At 38.7% G+C, this 21,743-nt stretch overlaps 1 protein-coding gene across 2 annotated transcripts in view; it reads right to left on the reverse strand.

Annotated features, from left to right (window-relative positions):
* Positions 1–10,637, reverse strand: part of MINDY3 (MINDY lysine 48 deubiquitinase 3) — a 54,964-nt gene extending 44,327 nt beyond the window's left edge. Inside the window, exons 1-4 of one of the 2 annotated variants that reach the window (XM_082044109.1) lie at positions 10,456–10,637; positions 2,681–2,760; positions 876–933; positions 248–421 (exon numbers count right to left, since the gene is read on the reverse strand). In XM_082044109.1, the coding sequence (XP_081900235.1) occupies positions 248–421; positions 876–933; positions 2,681–2,760; positions 10,456–10,552 (409 nt within the window). In that variant the 5' untranslated portion in view covers positions 10,553–10,637. Of the gene's footprint in view, positions 1–247; positions 422–875; positions 934–2,680; positions 2,761–4,457; positions 4,519–10,455 lie in introns of those variants that run through there. The other variant, XM_082044110.1, reaches the window with a different exon arrangement.
* Positions 10,638–21,743: the final 11,106 nt, after the last annotated feature.

Below are 21,743 nucleotides of genomic sequence, written 5' to 3' on the forward strand. Positions count from 1 at the left end.
ACATGTGAGATCTCAATAAATTTAAAAATTAAACTGAAAATATGAAGAGAATTGCCCAAATTCAAGAGAAACTCCAGTGACAGCACATTCCTTTCTAGAAAAAAAGAACAATGCCTCTAATTATCACAGACAAAAATTCATCTATTACTAATGGAATCACAAAGGCGAAAACCCCATCAGTGGCCCCTGAAAAACAATGTAATACTTCACTAAGCAATGGGTAATTTAGTATAGAAATATATCTTACAAGTTTGTTCCTCTTGCCGACTAGATTCTGCAGGACTTTCAGAAATACTAGCAGTTTCTTCAGTTGTTTTTCCTCTTATCCACATTGCCAGAGAGTACGAGTCAGAATTATCAGAGCAAGCCATTTCCAAAATATCACATAATGTATGACAGAGAAGGTTCTTCTGCTCCTCTTCTGAAAGATCAGAAATCTAGATGAGTTTGATTGCTGCTAATCAGTATCTTATACAAGTTACCGGTATCTTTTTTGTACCTTAATGTCATCTAAATAATTGAGTTTATTACTTTTATCTTATTAATTATTAATGTTAATTGCTATTTGACTATACTGGACCAAAAAATTATAAAGCTATCTTTAGAAAAATGTGGTTTAATCTGATTTCTAATCCATTCTCTTTCCTAATAATAGATTTCAATCAAATATTTCTAAAATACAGAAATACTACAGACAGGCAAAGACTTCACAAATGAGAGTTTTGAGGCAAATAGTGCACATACTACATGCCTGATAAAATGGCACAGGAGCACACTTGAACAAAAAGGAAGTGTAAAATATTTAGATACTAGGATATGCTTTACAAATAATTAAAGCAGAAAAAAATAAAGAGAAGAAAAACAGGTCTCAGTACCTGGACAATCTCTCCAAGTAGAACTTTCACTGGTAAAAAGCCTCTTCAAAAGGAATGCCTTTGTTATCAAAGCAAAAATAATATTAAAATACAAGACAACACCCACCAACTTTTACATTATGTCACAAGCTCTATACCAAAGCATTTTTGCACATTATTAGAAGAGTTTCAAGCTGCTCATTGTTCTGTGAGAGATCCTGAGACTACAATCTTTACTGATTTTTCCCATTCAAACTAACTACAAAGGTGGCCTTATACCTACATTCAACATTAGTGAGTTTGAACCTCAAGTACCCTTCAAATACACACAGCGCATATTTATATGAACATCTCCAGACTCACAGGACTGCAGTAGGAGGCACAAATATTTTGCAGTAATACTGATGAGTAGTACAAGGCAACTTGAGTCACTCAGACAAACCCCTTTAGTAGTTAAAAAGCTCATCTCATTTAACAACTCAAAGTCCCAATACATGTCATAATTCACAGATCAGATCAAAGAACACCTATGCATCTCCATGTCCCTGCTTTCTTTTACATCAACACTAATGTTTCAATTAAAAAAAAAAAAAAAAAGAAAAAGCAAAAGCTGTGTTCTAAATTACAGAGAAGGAACAACGAAAGAACAAATTTTGGGAAGTGGACTCTTGGTCTTTCTAACTACTCTATAAGATGCTGTTTCAGGTATTTGTAGCACCTTAAAAATACCTGCTTCAACTTCCCATTCCTCCCTGACAGACTCACCGTGGTCTCCTGTCACAGATATTGCACATATCTTTTTTAGCAATTCACAGCAACAGTAGGCACTGCAAGATTTGTTTGATCCTGTCTTCCTTCCCCAGCTGAAACTCGGCTTACAAACATGCTTTAAATACATCATTCCAAGGAAGCTGAACTACGTACAAATCTGGGAAAACACTGCCAATAAGAACACTTATAATGTTAAAGACTTGGCATGCCCTTTAAGGAGCTGGCTGGTCCTTGTCTTTACTCTCTCCACTTCCCCCACATAAAAGACTTGTAATTCTAACATCAGAGACAAGACACGCTACATCTGGTTTTAAGACCTCAGGACCAGGCAGAGCCATGTTACAGAGTGCAACTCATAATAAAATACTGTTGATTGTTTACAACCTAAACAAGTGGTGCTCCTGTGGTACAAGTTTTTTGGTGGGATCAGGGTTCAGTGTGTCCTGAAGTAACCATAACAGAGGTTTTATGAAGTAAGAAAACCAAAAAAGCACAATCGCAGTTGGTTGAGTGTATCTGAAACACAAGTGAAATCCTAAGCATGTATCCACAATAAAATATATTCACCTGACATAATTCGATTATTCTGCTAAGCAGGACTTTGAAAGTAAAACATTTCTCCTTTTCTTCCATAGCAAACCTTGTTAGGTTTGAAAATCAATTACTTCAAATATTTCTAACACAGTTTGCTAAAGCAGCCATTGTGACACACATTACCTTTCTTCAGGACAGGGAATTTGTGAGATGAGAAAGGATTAGGATTTCATCTCTACCTGTTCTTTTACTTGTCTGTTTTATCCTGCATTCCCCACTTTAAAGTTACTTCTGCTTGGATCAACCTGCTGCACTTCCTCAAACAAATCCAATTCTGCAAAATTATCGTTCAAGATGCGCCAATCTCTGCCTTTTAACTGAGATTTTATCTCCTCCACTCTACAATTATGAAATAAAATAGGATTGATCTGCAGTTTTGAAAATATTTTAGTTCCACATATATAAAGAACACATTTTGGGCTTACTGTTTTTAAACCATTCCTATAATAAATGCATCTTACCTGTACAGGTGCAATCACTGCACAAGGGCCACCTTCAAACTGTTCTAATGCAGTTGATTCAGATTCACTAAAGACAAATCCTGTCAAATAATAAAAAAAAGACTATATTTAGTGAAATATGTAAACAAGCACATTTATGTATACTCCTTTCCTTACAAATGACACCTGACTCATTTGCCTTTAAAGATCTCATAAGTTTTCAACACTTTTTCCCCTGATAATGCAACAGAACATGGTTAAATTATCTGAAGAAAAAAAGTCATGAACACAGGTGAGAGCACAGAAATGAATCATTTATCTCAGCAATGAAATCAGGACCAAGAGGGCCAACAGCTAGGGTTTTAAACAAAAGGATTTTTAACAGTTAAACTGACACTAGTGCACATGTGGCTGGATATGTAAACCACAGTTTTTCTTTTATTATGGTTTATTTCTTACAAATCAATTAAAATTTGCTTGTAAATGATAATATTTTGTCTCACATATGTAAATAAAAAAACCCGCTTTGGATCTTCCCTGAACATGCATAATATATTTCTGTTCCCTATGAAGGGTAGAGTATACCTCTTACTGATCTCATTTTTGGCCTATCAGTGTTTCTTATTAAGACTGAAATATGCTGAGTAATTCAAATATTCACTTGTAACCACTGAAGCAAGCCTCTTCATGGTGTTCTTTCACAGAAGACACACTATACTTACTGAGATGCAAGATCACCTGCCTCCTCCCTCCATCTTTAATGTATTTATTTGTATTTCAGAATTGTCTTACAGTCACCTAATAGAACAAATGCTGGAGCAATTACTACAAAATTGTTACTGCCTTGCCCTTAAACTTGTCTTCAAGACAGAATGATTCATAGCTTGCACTTCTCATAGAAAAATGCATATACACAATTACCTGGATGAAGCTGACACATGGCAACTTACAGTAAGTGATATTTTGCATCATTCTTTTAAGTGCTGATAAGATTGTGCTGAAGTGACTCTACTTCAATGTAATCTAGAAACCATGCAACTGTTGTCAGCAACTAACCAGCAAGCACAAGCAAGAGAGGGCAGGAGAAAGGGGATACACATGCATATTTTCACAGCAGTGTCAGCCTCAGCAGAAATAATATTCAACTCTGCTTTTCCACAATTTCTGCTGTTGTGTATCACTACATGCTGCCATATCAAAAGCGTTCCTCACCTCTGGATGTGAATTTGAACTGGGAAAATGCCTCCCCCCACTGTGCATGACAGGGACACGATCCCAAGCAGCACAGGAGAGGACGACTGCATGTTTTGTAGGCCATATTTCATCAAAGAAATGACAGCTGTTCAACAACAATGTGATTTTTTTTTAAGATGGATCAATGAAGCCATAGTTTATTAAAAAATGGGTTTTGCACTGTATCTGAGAGAAGGCTCCTTTTTTTTTTTTTTTAACTGAATGAGCAAATGTGCATGACAAAGATGCATTTTATACCCAAAATCCAGATGCACACCAGCATACATACTCAGATCTGGCTTCACCTAATGTAACAACAAAGCCCCACTAATCCATACTTCAACTAAAGTTTGCACTAGGGTCATTTAACTGGCCCGTTAACATGCCCTGATATGAAATATCACCAGTCCTTTAAGCTTTCTGAATTAGTTTGTGCAGGCCTATCATATTAAAAGGTAACTCTTTCTCTATTTTGAAGCATTACTGCATGCCATCTAAGCACACTGCAACAACAGGGGTTTTTTAGTTGTTTTAATGATTTAGTCACTGCAGAAAAACAACATACTTGGATGTAGTACCATTATACCAGACTTAAGAAATCTTGAATTTGTTTCACATTCTTCAGGCTTCTTATAGAAAACATGAATTTTCTCAGCTTAACCCTGCCCTTTTTTTCAAAATTGCTTCCTAAAATTAAAGAAAATAGAGTGTGATACGCCAGAGTGAATACAAATTTGTGACAGGAAATTCAAAATCGATATTACACAGAATTTGACAGACTACAACCACAGGAAAAAAAACATATATAATACCTAAAGGAAAATTTAATTTCTTTTTACCTAAATGCTGCTTAATGCTTAATAAACATCAAGGTTTTAAAAGCTGCGAAGTGCAAGAATGGGTTTCCGGGATTTTGGTCTTGCACTCTTTTTTAAAACTACAAAATCTGAAGTCAGCTCAGGTAAAATTTCAGAAACTAGCAGTCTGAAGTCCAGATGGGTCCAAGTCCACCTCAGCATGCAATTGCGCCTACTTAACCTTTTTTGCTCTCCACAAAATCTGCATCTTGGGCCAATCTCTATAAACACCTATCAACCCCATACTCTTCCTTATGATTCATAGGTACGGCCTGGCCACCCTCTAAGTGACCAACTGAGACTAGCGTCTCTGATCCAAGCTAAACTACACTTACTCTCGCTCTTAACCAGTCATATCTGTCACACAGCTTTTTTTACTCAAGATAAAATTTTAAGAACAAAATAGATGTAATGCAGCCAAAATATTTTTTAATTAATCTGCCTGCCATTTGTCCACGAGTATAATTATTATCATTTACCTATCAGAAATATAAAATAGTATAATTATCATTCATCTTTCTTGTCACTTATAATGCTATTAAATGCTCTATTTAGCTCATTGTTTTCAACATTACTACTGTTCTACTGCTTTAACCTTTCTGGCTGCGGAGGGGGAGCGGGGATGGGGGGAAGTAGATCTAGATTCCTGTTGGTAATCAGTGTATTGCCTAATATTTGGAGCTATGGTGACAATTACATTCCCAAACCTGTCTTTATATCCTTTGTCCACCATTAATCACACAACACAAAGTTTTATTCTCCTTATTTCCCCAAATCTTAGCATTTACCAAGGTCCAAGTTTCTTTTCGTACACCTAATTCTTAGCTTTTCTACATACAGTTTGCCAAAATGAACGTATGACTTAATTACCTGCTCTTGTATTTCATTAATATACCACATCCTGGCCCAAGGCACCACAAAACCCATTCATTTTTCTATTATGACAACCTCACCTCTTTCCTGCATCTTTTAATCATTTTCCTATTTAAAAAAAAATACCTTCTTTTTTTACATCTAAGACACTCTAGACATTAGTAACACTGCCATTTTACAAAGGATGCTGTATACCTGCAGTGTTTTCACTACGCAAAAACCAATTCTAGCTGAATGAAAGAGACAAGGGGAGTAACTAAAGAGCACACAACATTAACCACACCAGGAAAAAAACTTGCTCTATCTCTGATCCAATCTAGCTACAACGATGCTGCACTATTCATTTTTTCTCCTGTTCTCTGCTGAGCTGGCCTCTCACCACCAAACTGCATTTCTTTTTCTCTTCTGGGATACACGAACTGCCTGACAGAAACACTAGAATAATCCACTATTACCCAAGTACATAATTTACAAGATGTCTTAATGTTTCATCCTCTCTCCAGAGCTGGGTGTAGAATGATAGACACATTTTGCGTGCAGCTTCAGGTTTTCAAAGTGCATTTTTATAGTAAAATGAAACTTCTGAAATTTTCTATGTGAAAAGAAAAAACAAAAAACCCCACTTTTTCCCACAGACAAAAAGAAAGGAGCATTTACTACAGCAATACCACAACAAAACTCCACTTAACAGGTTGTGGATAAAGAGCCAGGAAGTCCTGGAAGGGTTTGAGGAAAGTATCCAAATTACCTGGTAGGCTACCGCTAAACCGCAACAAGCTCCCAGAAAACAAGGTAAGATTCCAACATGTCTGCCTTCACATCTTTGTAAAACAAAACAGCTCTGTGAAACTTCTGAATTTTGTCTGAAACTTCTGAATCCGTACCCTGGTAAAAACCTGCTATGTGAGCACCTTTTATTTTCTTTAAGCCTGAGTAAGGAATGAACTCACTAGCACCATATTCTTCCTTAAAGTAATAACAATGTCTTTTCAGATATTCCTTTTTGGGTCCAAGCAGCAGCAAAGAATTTTAGGTGGCACTAACTATTTTGCTAATTGTGGTACAGGACATTTCAAATTCTTAATGCTCTATGTGTATTCCAACTACATTAGCCACTATGCCCATTAGCCAGAAAATACAATCTTCTTAACAACTTCACATACATGTTCACACCCCATTTTTTTGCAATGAATGCTATCTTCTATTATCTTTCCAGTTTACCAGTGTTGAAAGGGCTGTTACTTACACATAATGACACAGACAGTCCCTCAAAAACTGATATTTCTGCCTCAAAGCCTAACTTTTCATCCCGCAAGCTTCACAAGAGGTTTTGTGTCCTTCAGAACAAAATCATTTTAAGACAACTCTGCATCACAGAAGCAACCAAAAAAAACCCCAAAACAACAACTAAACCACCAAACAAACAAAACTCGAAACCAACAACAAAAAACTGCAACAACAGCTTTACAGCCATGCCTTTGTTAAGTCAGGAATCAAAACAATATATTTAAAGCTGCCAACGCAGCAAACTGAGGGAATTACTGTCGCTAACTTCCAACAGCATATCCACATTAGCCAGATCAGTTCCGTTAACTGCCCACACATCAGTCTCTCTTCAGCTTTGAGCAAAAGAATATGATGGTTAACGAGTCTGGTGTGTGATGAGGATACCTGGAAAACTGGTATCTCTACTGAGAAACCAACTGGTTGGAGTCTTACTTTCCTCCACACCCTCCTGTGGCGGATGCACTTGACTCCCCGCCCAGCCAAACCAGCAGCAGTTTGGTCCAGGCTCCAGAGAAGGTAAAGGCCTGAGCTGTAGCCAGGCCAAGAACTCCTTCCAGGAGACCCACCGGGAAGCAGAACGGCAACTGAACACCTGTGGCTTGTGGGTGCAGGGAGTCTTGTGTGGACTTTTCCTACTGTATGCAATTTGACTACAAGTCAACCACTCCATTCTATAACTACGACAGCCTGGATGAGCCCACTTTGAGCTTTCCCTGCTAAATAAGTGAGCTGTATGGCAATGGTTTTACTACTCGGAGGTCAGTGGATGAGCCCAATTCAAGTTCAATATCAATCATTTAGCTTAAGTAGACACACACCAAATGTAATGGATTATTTAGAGATACAAGGTTGTATCATTTTTAATATACGTTGATTCATGTTACTTGGTAGACTAGATTTGCTAAAATTTTAAGCTCATATTTACCAAAAGCAACTGCAGACTACAGTAAATGCCTGCAAGATTATTTTTTTTTATTTTCTGAGAATTTTGTTTCCTGAAAGTCTGTTTTGCAAGGGGCCTCACCTGAAAGTTTGCCACTGGAGCTTTAAAAATAGGCTCCAGAGCAAAAGGTTACCAGGGACGTAATGCCTTAAAGTTCGCTTTCGCAAATGGCTATGGGCCTCCTTTGAAAGTTTGCCTTTGGAGCTCTAAATACAGGCTCTGGAGTGAACGGTTATCAGGGAGGGAAGACGCCTGAAAGTTTGCATCGTGAACAGATACAGGCACCCGGAGAGAAGATCAGCAGCATTCGGCTTGGCATATTTCCCCTATGCAGTAAATAATAGAGTGAACCTGCCACTGAACTCTTTTAAGTCGCGCTTCTCTTTAAGAAATCTAAATGTTGTTCTGCAGCAAGCAGAACACTAAACTACTCCCCTACAACACCTCCTTACTTTATACTTTTCTTTCCAAACAGAAATTATAGTTCTGAACTTCCAAGGGGTTTGAGAAAGGATCAGACAATATCCAGAAACTATCTGAAATAAGTATCAGTGGTGGCACTACACTCTAAAACACAAACAAACAAACAAAACAAACAAAAAAACCCAACACCAAAGTAGTTGTTAATGCAAGTGTCATTTATACTTCTTTGATACTTTTGGCACATACAATGAAAACTTTGAAGCCTTTGGAAATAGTAAAGCTTGATTGTTATGTTTGTTTGGCTTTCTTTCTTTGTAATCTTGATGAGTCAGTGTTGACAAGACTCCGCAGCAAGTAAATGGCGCAGAACTTCTTCAACAAAATAGAAACTGAAAGCTGGGTAATTGTATTATGCTGCTACATAACGTGAGACTGACTTATTTGATTGCCAGCACAAGACCTCCAAACAACACACCAACTCGACATCATGCGTTTTTACTAATAAAATTGATTATATTAGAGAGGATATAGAGAATACAACAGATATACTACACAGTATAGTTACAAGACTTTCCTTAAAGACAGATAGGAAATAACAGCTCCTTTCCAGGAATGTGAAAGGCCTTTTCCATTAATCTTTCACAGGATCATAAGGATGGGGCATTACAATGTACATTTAAACAATTTTTAAAACTGCTACAATTTCATACACAAACAAGCTAGAAAATGAGAATTTTGGTAATCTAATATTACCAGTTAAATAATTAACACCAATTCTTTTCTTCAGAGTTTACAAAAACCTTGCATTGAAACAGCAGATCTAAGAGAGATTTCAGTAAGTATTTATATTTGAATAAAAATAACCCAATCACTAGGAAAAGTAATGGCTGGACTAGGTCTGCTTATAGTCTAGAACTTGGGAGGAATTTGGCATTTTTTTCTTTATATATTTCTCCCTGAATTATCTGAGTGCAGATTAACCTAAGGAAAACAACTTAAGAGTCTGGTATCGCAGCCCATGTCCTGTGACAGAGGAGAAGCTGTGCAGCTACCAAATCAACACCACACATGCATCTACTGAAACTACACAGATGACAAAACTCATGTTAAAAAAAAAAGAAGAGAAAGGAACAGAGCAGGCTAAGAGCATCCTTTTGTTCCAGTCAATTTTACCCTGAGATCTGAAAGTATATTTTTATCTATAAATTCCACTATAAATTGTAAATTTTCTCCAGGAATTATGGTTGTTCTTATTACAATCTTCATAACCATTACCAGAACTCTTCAAATCCCCCAGTAAGTTACAGAGAAGGATATTGTTCCCTTCTTTCATCCAGGACAGGTACACAGACTCATTTCTTGCATATCATTTTTACTGGTATGTCTCTGTACTATGCCTTGCAATCACAGTTTTAAAGGAATACCAGAAAGTCCCTATCAAAAAATAAACTATGTGCAGGTTGCATTATTTAAATATAGAAAAAAACATCTTACAAATACCCCAGGTTCCAGGGTTATTGGTGCTTTATCTCTTGTCACATCCTAAAGATGGTATGCACCTGCTTCAACCCCCAAAGAACCAGTTTAAAATAATAATAATAAAAAAAAAGTGTGGGTTTCTGTCTCATGCCTGTCCCCACTTTTGCCAAGTCTATTTGTGACTCCCATTTCCCTCACACACACAAAAAAAGAGCAACTTATGTTCATGTTTCCAAGAGCTATGTAAAATAATGGCAAAAGACGCTGCTGAAATATATTTAAGGAACATATTTGGTCCCCTACTCTTTTAAGCTCCTTTGAAGATTCCCGGCAAAAGACGACCAGGCTGCAAAAAATATTATTTAGCAAGTGAAACTGCTGCATCATTTTTCCCGTGGGCCCCACGCGGAGTGGCCGGTGATGCAGGAACACGAACGCAAACAACCAGCCCTGTCCCCTCCGCAGAGGCGCGGGGAGGCCCCTGCCCGCGGAACGGCCCCACACAGACTCACGGACACGGCCGGACGGGCGCCCCAGAGCCCCGCGGGGGCGGCGGGGAGAGCGGTGGGTGTGTCCGGGCAGGTGGGCCGGGAGCGGCGGGGCGGGCCGAGGAAAGGCCCCCAGGAGGAAGGCCGGGCAGGCACAGAGGTGGAGTAGGGACCGGGCGGGGAGTGGGGCTGGGGTAGGGCGCACGCAGGTACCTTGCGCCCAGCGGCAGAAGATGGTGTCGGCCAGCCCGCGGGGCCCGGCCTTCTTGCCCCACACCAGGTGGACAAGCTCCTGGCCCGCCTCGGACATGGCGGGGCGGCGACGGCCCTGCGCGCGGGCGGGCGCGGCGGAGGCGGCTCTGGCGGCCGCGTCCCCTGCGCAGGGGAGGGGCCGGGCCGCGCCGGGTGGGCGGGGCCGGGCGGGGCACTCGTGCGGGAGGCGGGGCCTCGCCGGGCGCCTGGTGGAGCCGCGCATGCCCAAAGGCTTTTTCCCCCTCCCCAGCAGGCCCTGCTGCTTCCGCGGGCGCAGGAAGCCGGGGGGCCGGGCCGGCGGCTGCTGGCGGGAGCGCCGGGCTGGTTCGCTCCGCCGCGGTAGCGACAGTGGTGTCGGTAGCCGGGTGGTGGGGAACGCCGTAGCCCGGCGCAGGTCGCACACCGTGTGTGTGTTGTGGGGGCGGCTGGCTGGGCGCGGAGGTGGCCCCGCGGTGTCGCTGCCCGGGGGTGAGGCCGGTGCGTTCGGCTCCCCGCAGCCTGCCCTCGCCCGCCGCGGTGGGCGCCGCTCCCTACGGGCTGCCCTGACGCGTCTTTAAAAATTGAACGGCGCAGAGTGGCTTCGGTGAGGAGATGGTGGCATGAGAGAAGGTGGTGGCGTTTTAACGCTTAATGCGAAGCTGGCAGTGATCATTGTAAAGACTAGATTTTCCAGGAAATCTCAGGAATTCATAATCATACCAGTATAAGTAGTATATTTGCAGAGCTCTATGTATTTATTGTGTAGTGTCTTGTGGAAACACTAGTATAACATATAGGTAAAATGTAGTGGTTGCATATATGCATGAAATATTTGTACTGTTTTAGAGAAAACTCTCTTACCAGGCAGTACCTATATCCATACAACAGCTTGAAATGAAGAATAAAGAGCAGACGTGATTTTTCTTAAATGAGTGGTGTTAGATGGACATCCCATGAACTTAAAAATGTTCAGATTTGGGAAATAAATTTGCTTTATCTAATCTGGTAGTGATTTCTTTCCAGTAGAGATTCTAGAAATAAAGACTGGGTATTTTCGTAAAAGATAATTGCCGTTTTTTTCGGAAAGTTAATTGCCATTCTAATTGGAATTCTTCATGGAGACTTTGTGGTCAGTGTTGTGCACAAGCTTAACGTAGACCTTATTAAACTAAATTCTTCAGAAGGGTGGTAACCATTAAAACTGACAACTCTTAGAAAAAAGAGTTTCAATCTTAAAAATTTTCTAGGTGAAACTGTATTGCATATGCCACTTTGAATTCTTCATGTGGCATACAGATTAAATTAAGCTGTGGTATCATGCCCATCCACTTAATCTTACACTTAGTTACTTTTATGGAGATTCACCGTGTATTGAGAGTGTTACATGTTCAGTCGTTCTACAGCAAGTATGAAATAGCCAATATCAGGATATCTCTAAGCTTTCTGAAATGTCATACCACAAATTGATCAGAAGATGGTGTGGTTGTACTTCTGATTTTTAAGCATTTACAAATGCTTACACAATTAGGCATTTTCTAAATAACTACTCTCAGGCCATCAATTTCCTTCAATATTGAGTAACAGAATGGATTCTGGATTTGCATAAGTAATACTCATAATGCACACTTTCTATTTTTAGCATAAAGAAAGAATAACTCCAAGTGGATTGAATTTAATTAGAATTTAAGGCATCGCAACAAAAGAATCATGTTCTGTACCTACTATAATAAAGGCCATCATGTCATTAGTTGTTGTGTATTTTGAATAAATTGTTCAGTAAAATGCAAATTTTCTTTTAGTACTTTGAGTGTAATACTAGGTATAGCAGGCTTGAAATCGTTAATGTCCCTTGAGCCGGAGGAAAATATCAGAGTATACGTATTTTACAGTGTATTGAATATACATTTGAAATATTTCAGAGAAGTATATGTATCAAGATTATGTGATAAGGCAAGCATAAGTCAGCTAGTTCAATGAAGTTCAGACTATCTGTTGACAAAAGGACTTCAGAGGAGGATAAAAGAACTGCCAAGTTTTAGTCCAGCTCTTCAAAATGTTTTGAGGATGCAAACTTATGTTTTCTTGGATGCTCGGGGTGCAAACTGACGATTCTGTGAGTAAGTAGAGAATTGAGGGGAGAAGGTGCTGTAGGACAAGAATGCTGAATCTATAACTGGATGGTGGCCGCTGCTGTATGGAAGAGGAGTTGGAGGCACTGAAAGTCTGGAAAAGCTCTTCCTCTACATCTCTCCCTGGTGTGTTGGATCATCATTGTCAAAAGGAAGTTAATGAGTGCGCCCTCCAATTTCATGGGTGCAAACAGGTATTCACACTGAAAGAGATGTAAGGAAAAGCGCAGTCACAACCTAGGGACTTGTGAGCCAGAAGAGGTGCCGCAGTTTTAACATGTTCTAAATAAGCATAGCTGTTTTTTGTCATAGAGTGGAAGAATGCTTATCAGCCCCACATCTGTATTTATAGACCCACAGATGAGCTGGCAGCTAATGCTTCAGTAAGGTCACAGTATCAAGTTAAACTGAATATTTCTAACCTGAGTTAGAATGACAAACAGCTATGTTTTGGTGTAGTAGCAGTTTATTGTGTAGCAGTGACAGGTTTTAGGCTAATGACCTGTGTTGTGTAAAACTGATTTCACTTTTAAAATGTCTTGCCAGCTACTGACTGTTGTGTACCTCTGATATTGCTAATTCACTCCATATAATTTGAATGCAGAGATGAGAAAACACATCATGAGAGTTACTCACTAAACTGACAGAAACAAAGACAGTAATGAGCGACACAGGATGCAGAGTGGTTTGACCCATCTTGATTTGGTTGGCATAGAACACATGGAATTCAATATAGACAAAAATGAATGAATGTGGGAACAAGGGAGCAATTCTGGGCATATGCGCCAACCGGAACAATCTGCCATGTGCTGGTTAGGGGAAGCATTAGGAAATTATTTTGGAAATACCACTGAAATCATTAGCCTCAATAATACAAATGGTAAAAGGCAAACTATACAGTCAGCTGTAGAAAACAACACTGAACAAGAGAGAGACTGGATGTCGTCAGTTATGACATCTCTCATGGATCATCTTTTAAGTTTTGAGCATTTGTAAGCTGGCGATATATTGCATATGCATACCAAAGAATTGGACTGGAAGATACGTATGTATGAGAATTTATGTAGATAGTTGGGTTGCAGTTAGGAGGAAACTAAAAAAAAGAGGCTTAGGAGGAAAGCATACAAGAAAACTGGTATTTTGGAATTAGGAATGCACCAGGACTAAGAGCTCAGTCAGGTCTAATATCAGGTTGACATGTATACGTATACTGTACTTCAGAAACAGAATGTATGTGGATTGGAGTGTGAACTCTGAACAAAGAATGTGCAAATCAGCAGACTAACACATGGAGGCAGTATTTGCTACAACTATGACACAATGTTATTTAGATCTTGTTTCTGCGGACTCTGGGATGTATGAACTGTACTATGAAGTCAGGGTTTCACGGAAGATAAGAATAAAACAGCAGACCTCTCTGCATATAGGGTCTTTACCTCCTTAAAAATGTTTAGAGGTACACAAATCAAGAAAGATTAAAAATCACTGCTCTTTAGCATTGCCTGAATGTATTCTGAGAAGTATGCATGGATTTGAGCCACTTTTTCAAGTAGTTTCTGTTAAATGCACGAGTGGTTTCTTTGTGTGGTTTGTTTTCTGTGTGTTTTTGTTTTATTTTGTTTTAATGTTGGAGTGCCATCATGTGGTTAGTTTGCTGACTTACTGCGCACTTTTAAAAATACCTGTAAATTTTCTTTTTCTCCTCTTAAATAATATGCACTATTCACTTATTTGGTTTTTTTCATGTGAAATGTTGTTAATTCCCTCTGCAGGCTGTTTTGGAGGTTTTGGTTTTTTAGGAAAACATGGCAACTGCCATTCTCTCCCTTCTAATCCCTAATCCAAACTCACTTGGTTTAGCTTGATTCTATTAATTTAGTATGTGAGATTTTAGAATGGTTCTTTGCTACATAGAAGAAGGTAAAGAACTCTGTATGCGTGCAGCCCCTCTTGATTTAGCGATTGTGTTTTTTAATCATTAAACATTTTCCTGAAAGTTTTTGGATTAATTGAGAGTTTATGGGTTTACTGCTGTGAACTGTTGACAGACTGCAATACAAGTTACAGACATTGTACATTTTTGCCAGACAAATCTCAAAGATCATCCACACTGAGATAACTTTATCTTACTTGTCTTTGAAAATGCATTGTCTGGGTTGGATGGTAGGAAAAACAAGTATATTAATAAATGCCAAGCTACTTAGTGCATACAGCTCTGAAGGGAATCACAGTGGTGGTGTACAACTAAATTTTTCTGATATTAGTGATGACCTGTAATTGAGGATTACAATTAAAGTTTTCTACAGTTCCTTTTTCTGTTTACTTCCATTTGATTACCTCCAAGCCACCCCCCAACAAAACAAAAATCACACTATCAGATCTATAAAGAAAAACTATTACTAAGAAGTTGAAAAATTGTGGTGGGCTAGAAAAGGCCATTGAACAAATCATAAAAGTGTTTAGTTGTCTATCTGTTGCTTGGACTGATGAGAAAGTATCTGGATTTTGTTGACAGTGCTACAAGAAGTGTTATGTACCTCTTTGCTCTCGGGATGATTTCTGAGAAGGAATTTTGATATCAAAAATCCTACTCAAAATCTATTTGTGGGCACATTTGTGTCTGGGGAGTAATTAGTGTCTCCAGTTTACAAAATGCTGGTCGCTCCCTCTGCTGCAGCAGAGGTAGACTCTGGACTGTGGGTAAGCAGCAAGAGTGAGTGACATCGACCCTTCCAAATTACTCTCAGTTAAGAGCTAAAGATAAAATTGTAACAGTGATGGTAAAGCGCTGTGGGAGAGAGACGCTTATCCGTGTTTTTTTGCTCAAGTCAGCCAGTGAGACGCTATACAGAAGAGACAAGAACAAAAGGTCATCCTTGTCTGCTCAGTGTTGCCATCCTGAATTGGGGGAGCCCTGTGGGGTGTGTTGCCTGGTGAAGAGCAAGGTCCCACACTCCTGGGAATGGGCAGAGTAAGTTGCTTTCTGCCAGCAGGAAGATGGGAGGGGAAATTGGAACACAAAAGAGAAATTCTTCATACTGAGGTCCTGAGGCTTGCATGGTTAATTTTTTTCTCTCCTTAGGCCTCCTTACTTTGAGAAGAGGGTAAACTTCCTTATATTTTGACCTGTGCATCAGCACTAGATTCCCCGAGAAGGTAGATTCCCAGTCTTAAGAAACATAAAGCTCTGGTGTCTCCTGTTTTCTCTTTTTAAATGGTGAACTAGTGCTAGATTTGAAAAAGTTTGCAAAGGACTGATTCCTACTGAAATTACAGAAAAGAGAAAATGGGCAATTTCTTGGTAGATATTTGCCCTCAGGATCTGTTGATGAGACAAAATGAGCTACTGATTTTCCTGAGTGTGTGTATGTGGCTAACATCCTTGGTGGAAAGGGAAGGAATTCCTGGAGAATTGCAACTTTCTGTGATAGCCAACAGAGCTAGTTAAAAAGAGTTCTTTCTTGCATATATACTATATATATGTTAATAGTATCTTAATGGTATAGATAATATTAGTTTTAGGTAAGCTGTTTAAAACTGCTGGAGCTGTAACTCCCACCATTTGCAGAAACACCGATGAGGGAATATCCCTATGTTTGTAGTAAAACGTAGATCAGAACATAGCAAATGTAGTAAACGTACATCAGAACATAGCAATTCCACTCACTGTTGTATTTTATTTAAGATTCATAAGTGTAAGTGTAGAAAAAAAAAAAAGTATGATAAAATGGACTATTTTAGAAACAGTAATTTATTCATTATTTGCAAGTTACCATGGTGTTTTGACATTGTTTAAAGACAAGAGTCCTTTTTTTCCCCTCACAGAGCACACTGAGATTTTCTGGTATTTTCAAATAAAGTAATCTTACAGAGACAGGTAAAATTTAAACATCCATTATCCTTATGTGGTCACTCAGTGTATGGCTCATAGCAAATGCCTTTGGATTGTGGAATGCAATTTTTTGGGGAGCAAATGGAAAAAAGAATAGCATTGTAATTGGCAAGAAAAAGTCTGTAATTATTAAGATTATTAGGGATATAATTAAATTAAGAATGTCAAGTACCAATGCGGTGATGCCGATACTAGATCTCTGTCATTAGTTACAAGGGGCTCAGGCAAGGTTAATGAGACATGAATGGGCTAATAAGTTGCTGTGCAGTCACTGCCCTCTGGATAATGGCAGAGTTTATCTGGCACTGACAATGCAGAGAAGAAAAGTTAAAAAGAACTAGTAATACAGTTAAATCTTTAAAAAGCATATAGAATCATCCAGCTTAGTAATGTGAACTACATTCCAAACCAAGAAGTTACGAGGCTGAGGGAACTGGGGCTGTTTATCCTGGAGAAAAGGAGGCTGAGGGGAGACCTTATCACTGCCTACAACTACCTGAAAGGAGGTTGTAGCACAGAGGGTGTTGGTCTATTTTCCCAAGTAGCAAGTGATAGGACAAGAGGAAATGGCCTCAAGTTGTGCCAGGGGAGGTTCAGATTGGATAATAGGAAACATTTCTTCATGGAAAGGGTTGTCAGGCATTGGAACAGGCTGCCCAGGGAAGTGGTAGAGTCACCATCCCTGGAGGTGTTTAAAATACACATAGATGAGGTTCTTAGAAACACATTCTAGAGGTGGACTTGGCAGTGCTAGGTTAACAGTTGGACTTGATGATCTTACAGGTCTTTTCCAACCATAACTATTCTGTGATTCTGTAAAAGACTGAATTGTTTGATTTAAGTAAAACTGAATTGAAATATATTAATTGTATTGAAATGTTAAAAGAATGAAATACATGAAATTTAGTCAAAATTGGACAGGAACATTCCAGTTTTGCAAAAGGACTTGTTTCCTGCAGAAAATTCCATCAAAGCATTTAGACCAGCTTTTCTTTTTATCTTGGAGAGATTAGGGAAATTTAGTTTTACTGAGGAAGTTTTGTTTTGAAGCAGGTGATGTGTTGGAAGAACGCAGAATGAAGAAAGAGATGGTTCACACTGCTGATAGGAGAAAAGAAAGACACTCAGAAAGTGGTCTGTACTAAAGGGACAAGAACCTCATTCCCTAAGTGTGGCAATCAAAACCATTTGCCCATTTAAGTGTCTTGCTCTCTTAATTTTTTTTTCATTCTCAAGTTTTCTGTTTTAAACTCCTCTAAAAGCCCGACACAGTGGTACTCCTTTCTTTATGTTCTCATCTCCTTTTCATCTACAGTACTTATGTTTAATGACACTTGCCTTTTGTTTCATTTTCCATCCTTAACCATTGTTTTGTCTCCTTAAGTATTAATGTAAATGTTATTGCTTTTTTATTTTTGGAACAATCTATTTCTTCCCGTATAACATTTTGTCCTTCAGATCTGTTATGAAAATTCATTATTTCATCTCTTTTCACAGAGCTGGCTGAAAATCCCATCTACTTTCTATTGATACTCTTTCTGCAAGAGTCTGTGAGTTCCTTGGGCCTGTGACACATTTGTGTCTACAATGCATTTTGCAAAAGGTTCACATACTCATGACATTTTAAGAATACATAAGGAAGAATGCAAGGACAAGAGATTGACAGGCACCAACCATGTTGGGAACAATGATTTGTTCACGGGAGATGCTGGGGAGTATTGAGGGAAGCACCCGTCAGATGAGAAACCTTAGGGAGAGGGAGGTCAGAATTGATTCAAGATGGGTCTTTCCTCAGAAGATGAATTCCTATTTCCTCTTTACGCAATGTTGTCATCACACCAAAATAAATAGGAGGATTTTATACACCATAATAGCTTACATGTAGCTTGTTGTATAGACTGTGTATATGTGAGTCATGTGCTCAAGTTCGATGTTTCGAAGAACGCAACCAGTGGTTACTTCAGATGGTTTAAATGAACTGGTTTACCATATTTGAATAAAAAGTCTTAGCCCACTAGAGGGTGTTGTAGTTCTTAAAATTGCTCGAATAACGTTACTTTAACTAAATTCAGTGCAAAAAATCCTCAGCACAATCCTGTAGTTTAGAAATTAAGGATCAGAGAGCTTTGCTGATTTATAGCAGCTGAACATCTGCTTTGGAACACACAAAGTTAAGGATTTCAAATTTATGGTTTCCTACAACAACCATGACTTGTCCCTGTTCTACACACTGTTGGCATTTTTACTGACACCTTTTATTCTTGAACATTTAAACAGCTTTATTCTTTTTTTTTTCTTTCAAATCTCTCCATGTACAAAATTCTGCTGACATTTTTGTTTACTTCCCATTTTCTTACTTTCTTTATAACAAAAGAATAAAGACTAATAAAATCTAATACCCTTTCTCCTGTCATTCTAAGTAGCAATTGATAGGCGTCAGAGCTTCAAGGGATGGTTGTGATCTAGAAATGTCTAGATGAATTAGGAACATATCCTCATACCACATTCCTCTCTCAGTCAAAAACTGTGTAGATGAATAGGAGCATTTCCTCAATACTACATTCTTCTGTTAGAGAAAACAATCTATTCCTGAGATAAAATACCTAGAATGATTCATGGTCCTTATGGACCATGGACCCCCACTGCAAGTACTAGAAAGGATTTTCTTTGAAATTTTGCCATTAGGTGGGAAGAAGTAAGTTTCACCGTTTTGTGCAAATTCCGTTTTCTTTGGGTTTTGTGAAACTATCAATTGCAGAAAGGGCCGAGCCTATTAAGAGGTGGCTTTTTTATCTTCTTACTTCCCTTCTAAATAGCTTTAGGTATTACGTGCTCTTAGAAAAGTGAACTCCTTTAGTGAACTCCTGCCTTTGATTTGCTCTGGAAGCTATAATATCTGCATTTCAGTGTATACCCATCCATTAGACTTTAACGATCTGTTCAGTCTTCCCATTTGATTGTCTCTTATGCTGTTCTTAGTGCCTCTTGTGCAATTGCCCTGCAAGTCACATATGCTCACTCTCCTGTACATCTTTCCACAGCCTCATGCTTTCATCCAGCTTTCCTTAGCTTCTTGACAATAATCATTCGCCATCGTCATCATCATTATATTTCCAGCACCAAGTGGCCACTCAAATCTTTCCATCATATGTTAGCTATTCCACCTTAGTATAGCTGTTATGTAGTCCCCCATTTTTGTTGTGTTTGTATCTGCTGCCCATCTTTAACATCCAACACATGGCATACCTTGTTTTTAATACTAAGGAGATTTATATCCATTAAGCCACATTTCTTCATTTGTATCCAGTATGTTTTCCATTCATAAATCCATCTTTCAGATGAGAAGAAAATAATGACTTGCAATCATTCAGGCAGAAAGTTTGTGTAACTGTGCTTGCATTTTTTTCTCTAATTTGGGGATGTAGTCAGAGCAATCACAATTACAGTGACTGTGTGAAAGGACAGTAATTGCCTATGCTTATTAGGCACACCATTGAGAGCATTTTTTTCCTGAAGATTTATGCTTAAAATCATTTAGGCCTTTTCATACAATTAGAGGTGGTGACAGTCCTCTAGCAAAATTCACAAGTATTCAGTGATATACCACTTACCTATTCCTCAACTGTAGATTTGACTGAATATCTTTTGTGCTTTTTATCTCCTGCTCCAAACTGCTGCTTGTGTTTCTTACTTTGTAGTGGTGATTATACTTCAGCGTAGTGGCAACTAATATATTTCTAATATACATACATACGTGTAATACATATACACATATAATTATTTGTGATGTTTGAATTGCATTTATTAAGTGTAGTAAAATTCTTAAACAAAGAACATGAAATAAAGCATTTTGAAGCATATATTTAATCATGGCAAAAATCTGTTCTTCCAGTTAAATGATTTCACTATTTGATTGTTAATGATTATGGGTCCAAAATATTTGAAAGGATCAAATTCATCTTAAATAATGAAATTCTGGTTATTCTGCCTCACAGCAAAGTGAAATTTTGCCAGATGTTTAAAATACTGGTACTGCAAGGCTATCCAAAATTAGTGGAAATTTTAGCCCCATTTTCTTTTAAAAATATATGCACTCCTGAAAAGTAAGGCTAAGAAGAAAACTGCTCATTCAACACAACAGTGGGACTGCTGCTAACACTACTGTTAAGAAAAAATAATCAACAGATAAATCCAGAGTATTATGGCCACTTTCATCTTAAGATGGCTCTCTGTGGAAAACAGAGGAGACAGTCTGATACCTGAGCATCTTATTGAGTCACTAGAAACAGTTGAAGTTGAAATGCTTGTTATTAAATTGTATGAAACTGGTAGTGTCAGCGCCTGTTCTGCAATTTGACATATGGTACATCCTTGCATAGTCTTCTGCAAAACTTAGCATTACATGATATGTGTATGCATGAGTTTCAAAAGCTGTTCGTTTCTACTATCGCTTCACCATTTTTTTTGTTTTAAAAACCATCATAGGCAGTTAGCATTAGTATAGTTCCAGTGGCATCACCTGTGTACAGGGGAATCCTAGGGCAGCTTTCCTCTCCTCTTTCTTTGATAGCTTCATTCTGGAGAAGTGCAGCTGAAAGCAAAACTCAAGAGCTTGTCAGGAGCCGTGAATGTAAGTTTGTGCTATGATGAATCACGTGACGAAAGAGGAATATTTTTGGCTTGGTACCTTTTTCACGTGACATTGCAAAGAAAATCAATGTGCAGCTAATGTGACAAAAATTTCAACAAGTTTTGTGTATTTCAGTGAAGAAATACGTCCACTTTAGGCAATTAGCAATGAAGATGTATAAGCAAAACGTTGCACGTCAGAGCTTCCCGTAAATTTGCATTTGCATGAGGAGTTGTGACAGAGCAAATGAAAATCCTGACTCCTTTTTTTTTAATTTCACAGGGCATCATGTTTGCAACGAGCAGAACTCTGGGTGACAGGGAAGTTTCCTCACAAAATTTCAGAAGAAAACACAAGGCCAGCAGGGAACTGGTTATGGCTTCCCAGATTTCTGGATTTATTTTTTTTTCCTAGTTTGTACCTAGTTGGAAATGGTTGCTGAACAATTGGTTCCAGTGTCCTCTGGCCATTCATTGTCTATGATAAGCTTTCTTTAGGTTACCTGTATATCCTCTGTGCCATGTCGTCTGGAAGGGACATCTGTTTTCCATTCTGTGATTAAATGACTAGCTGAGCAGGGGAGGGCAGTGGATGTTGTATACCTTGAATTTAGCAGTGC

This window comes from Streptopelia decaocto (genome assembly GCF_964273445.1).
Source record: "Streptopelia decaocto genome assembly, chromosome: 2".
NCBI lineage: Eukaryota > Metazoa > Chordata > Aves > Columbiformes > Columbidae > Streptopelia > Streptopelia decaocto.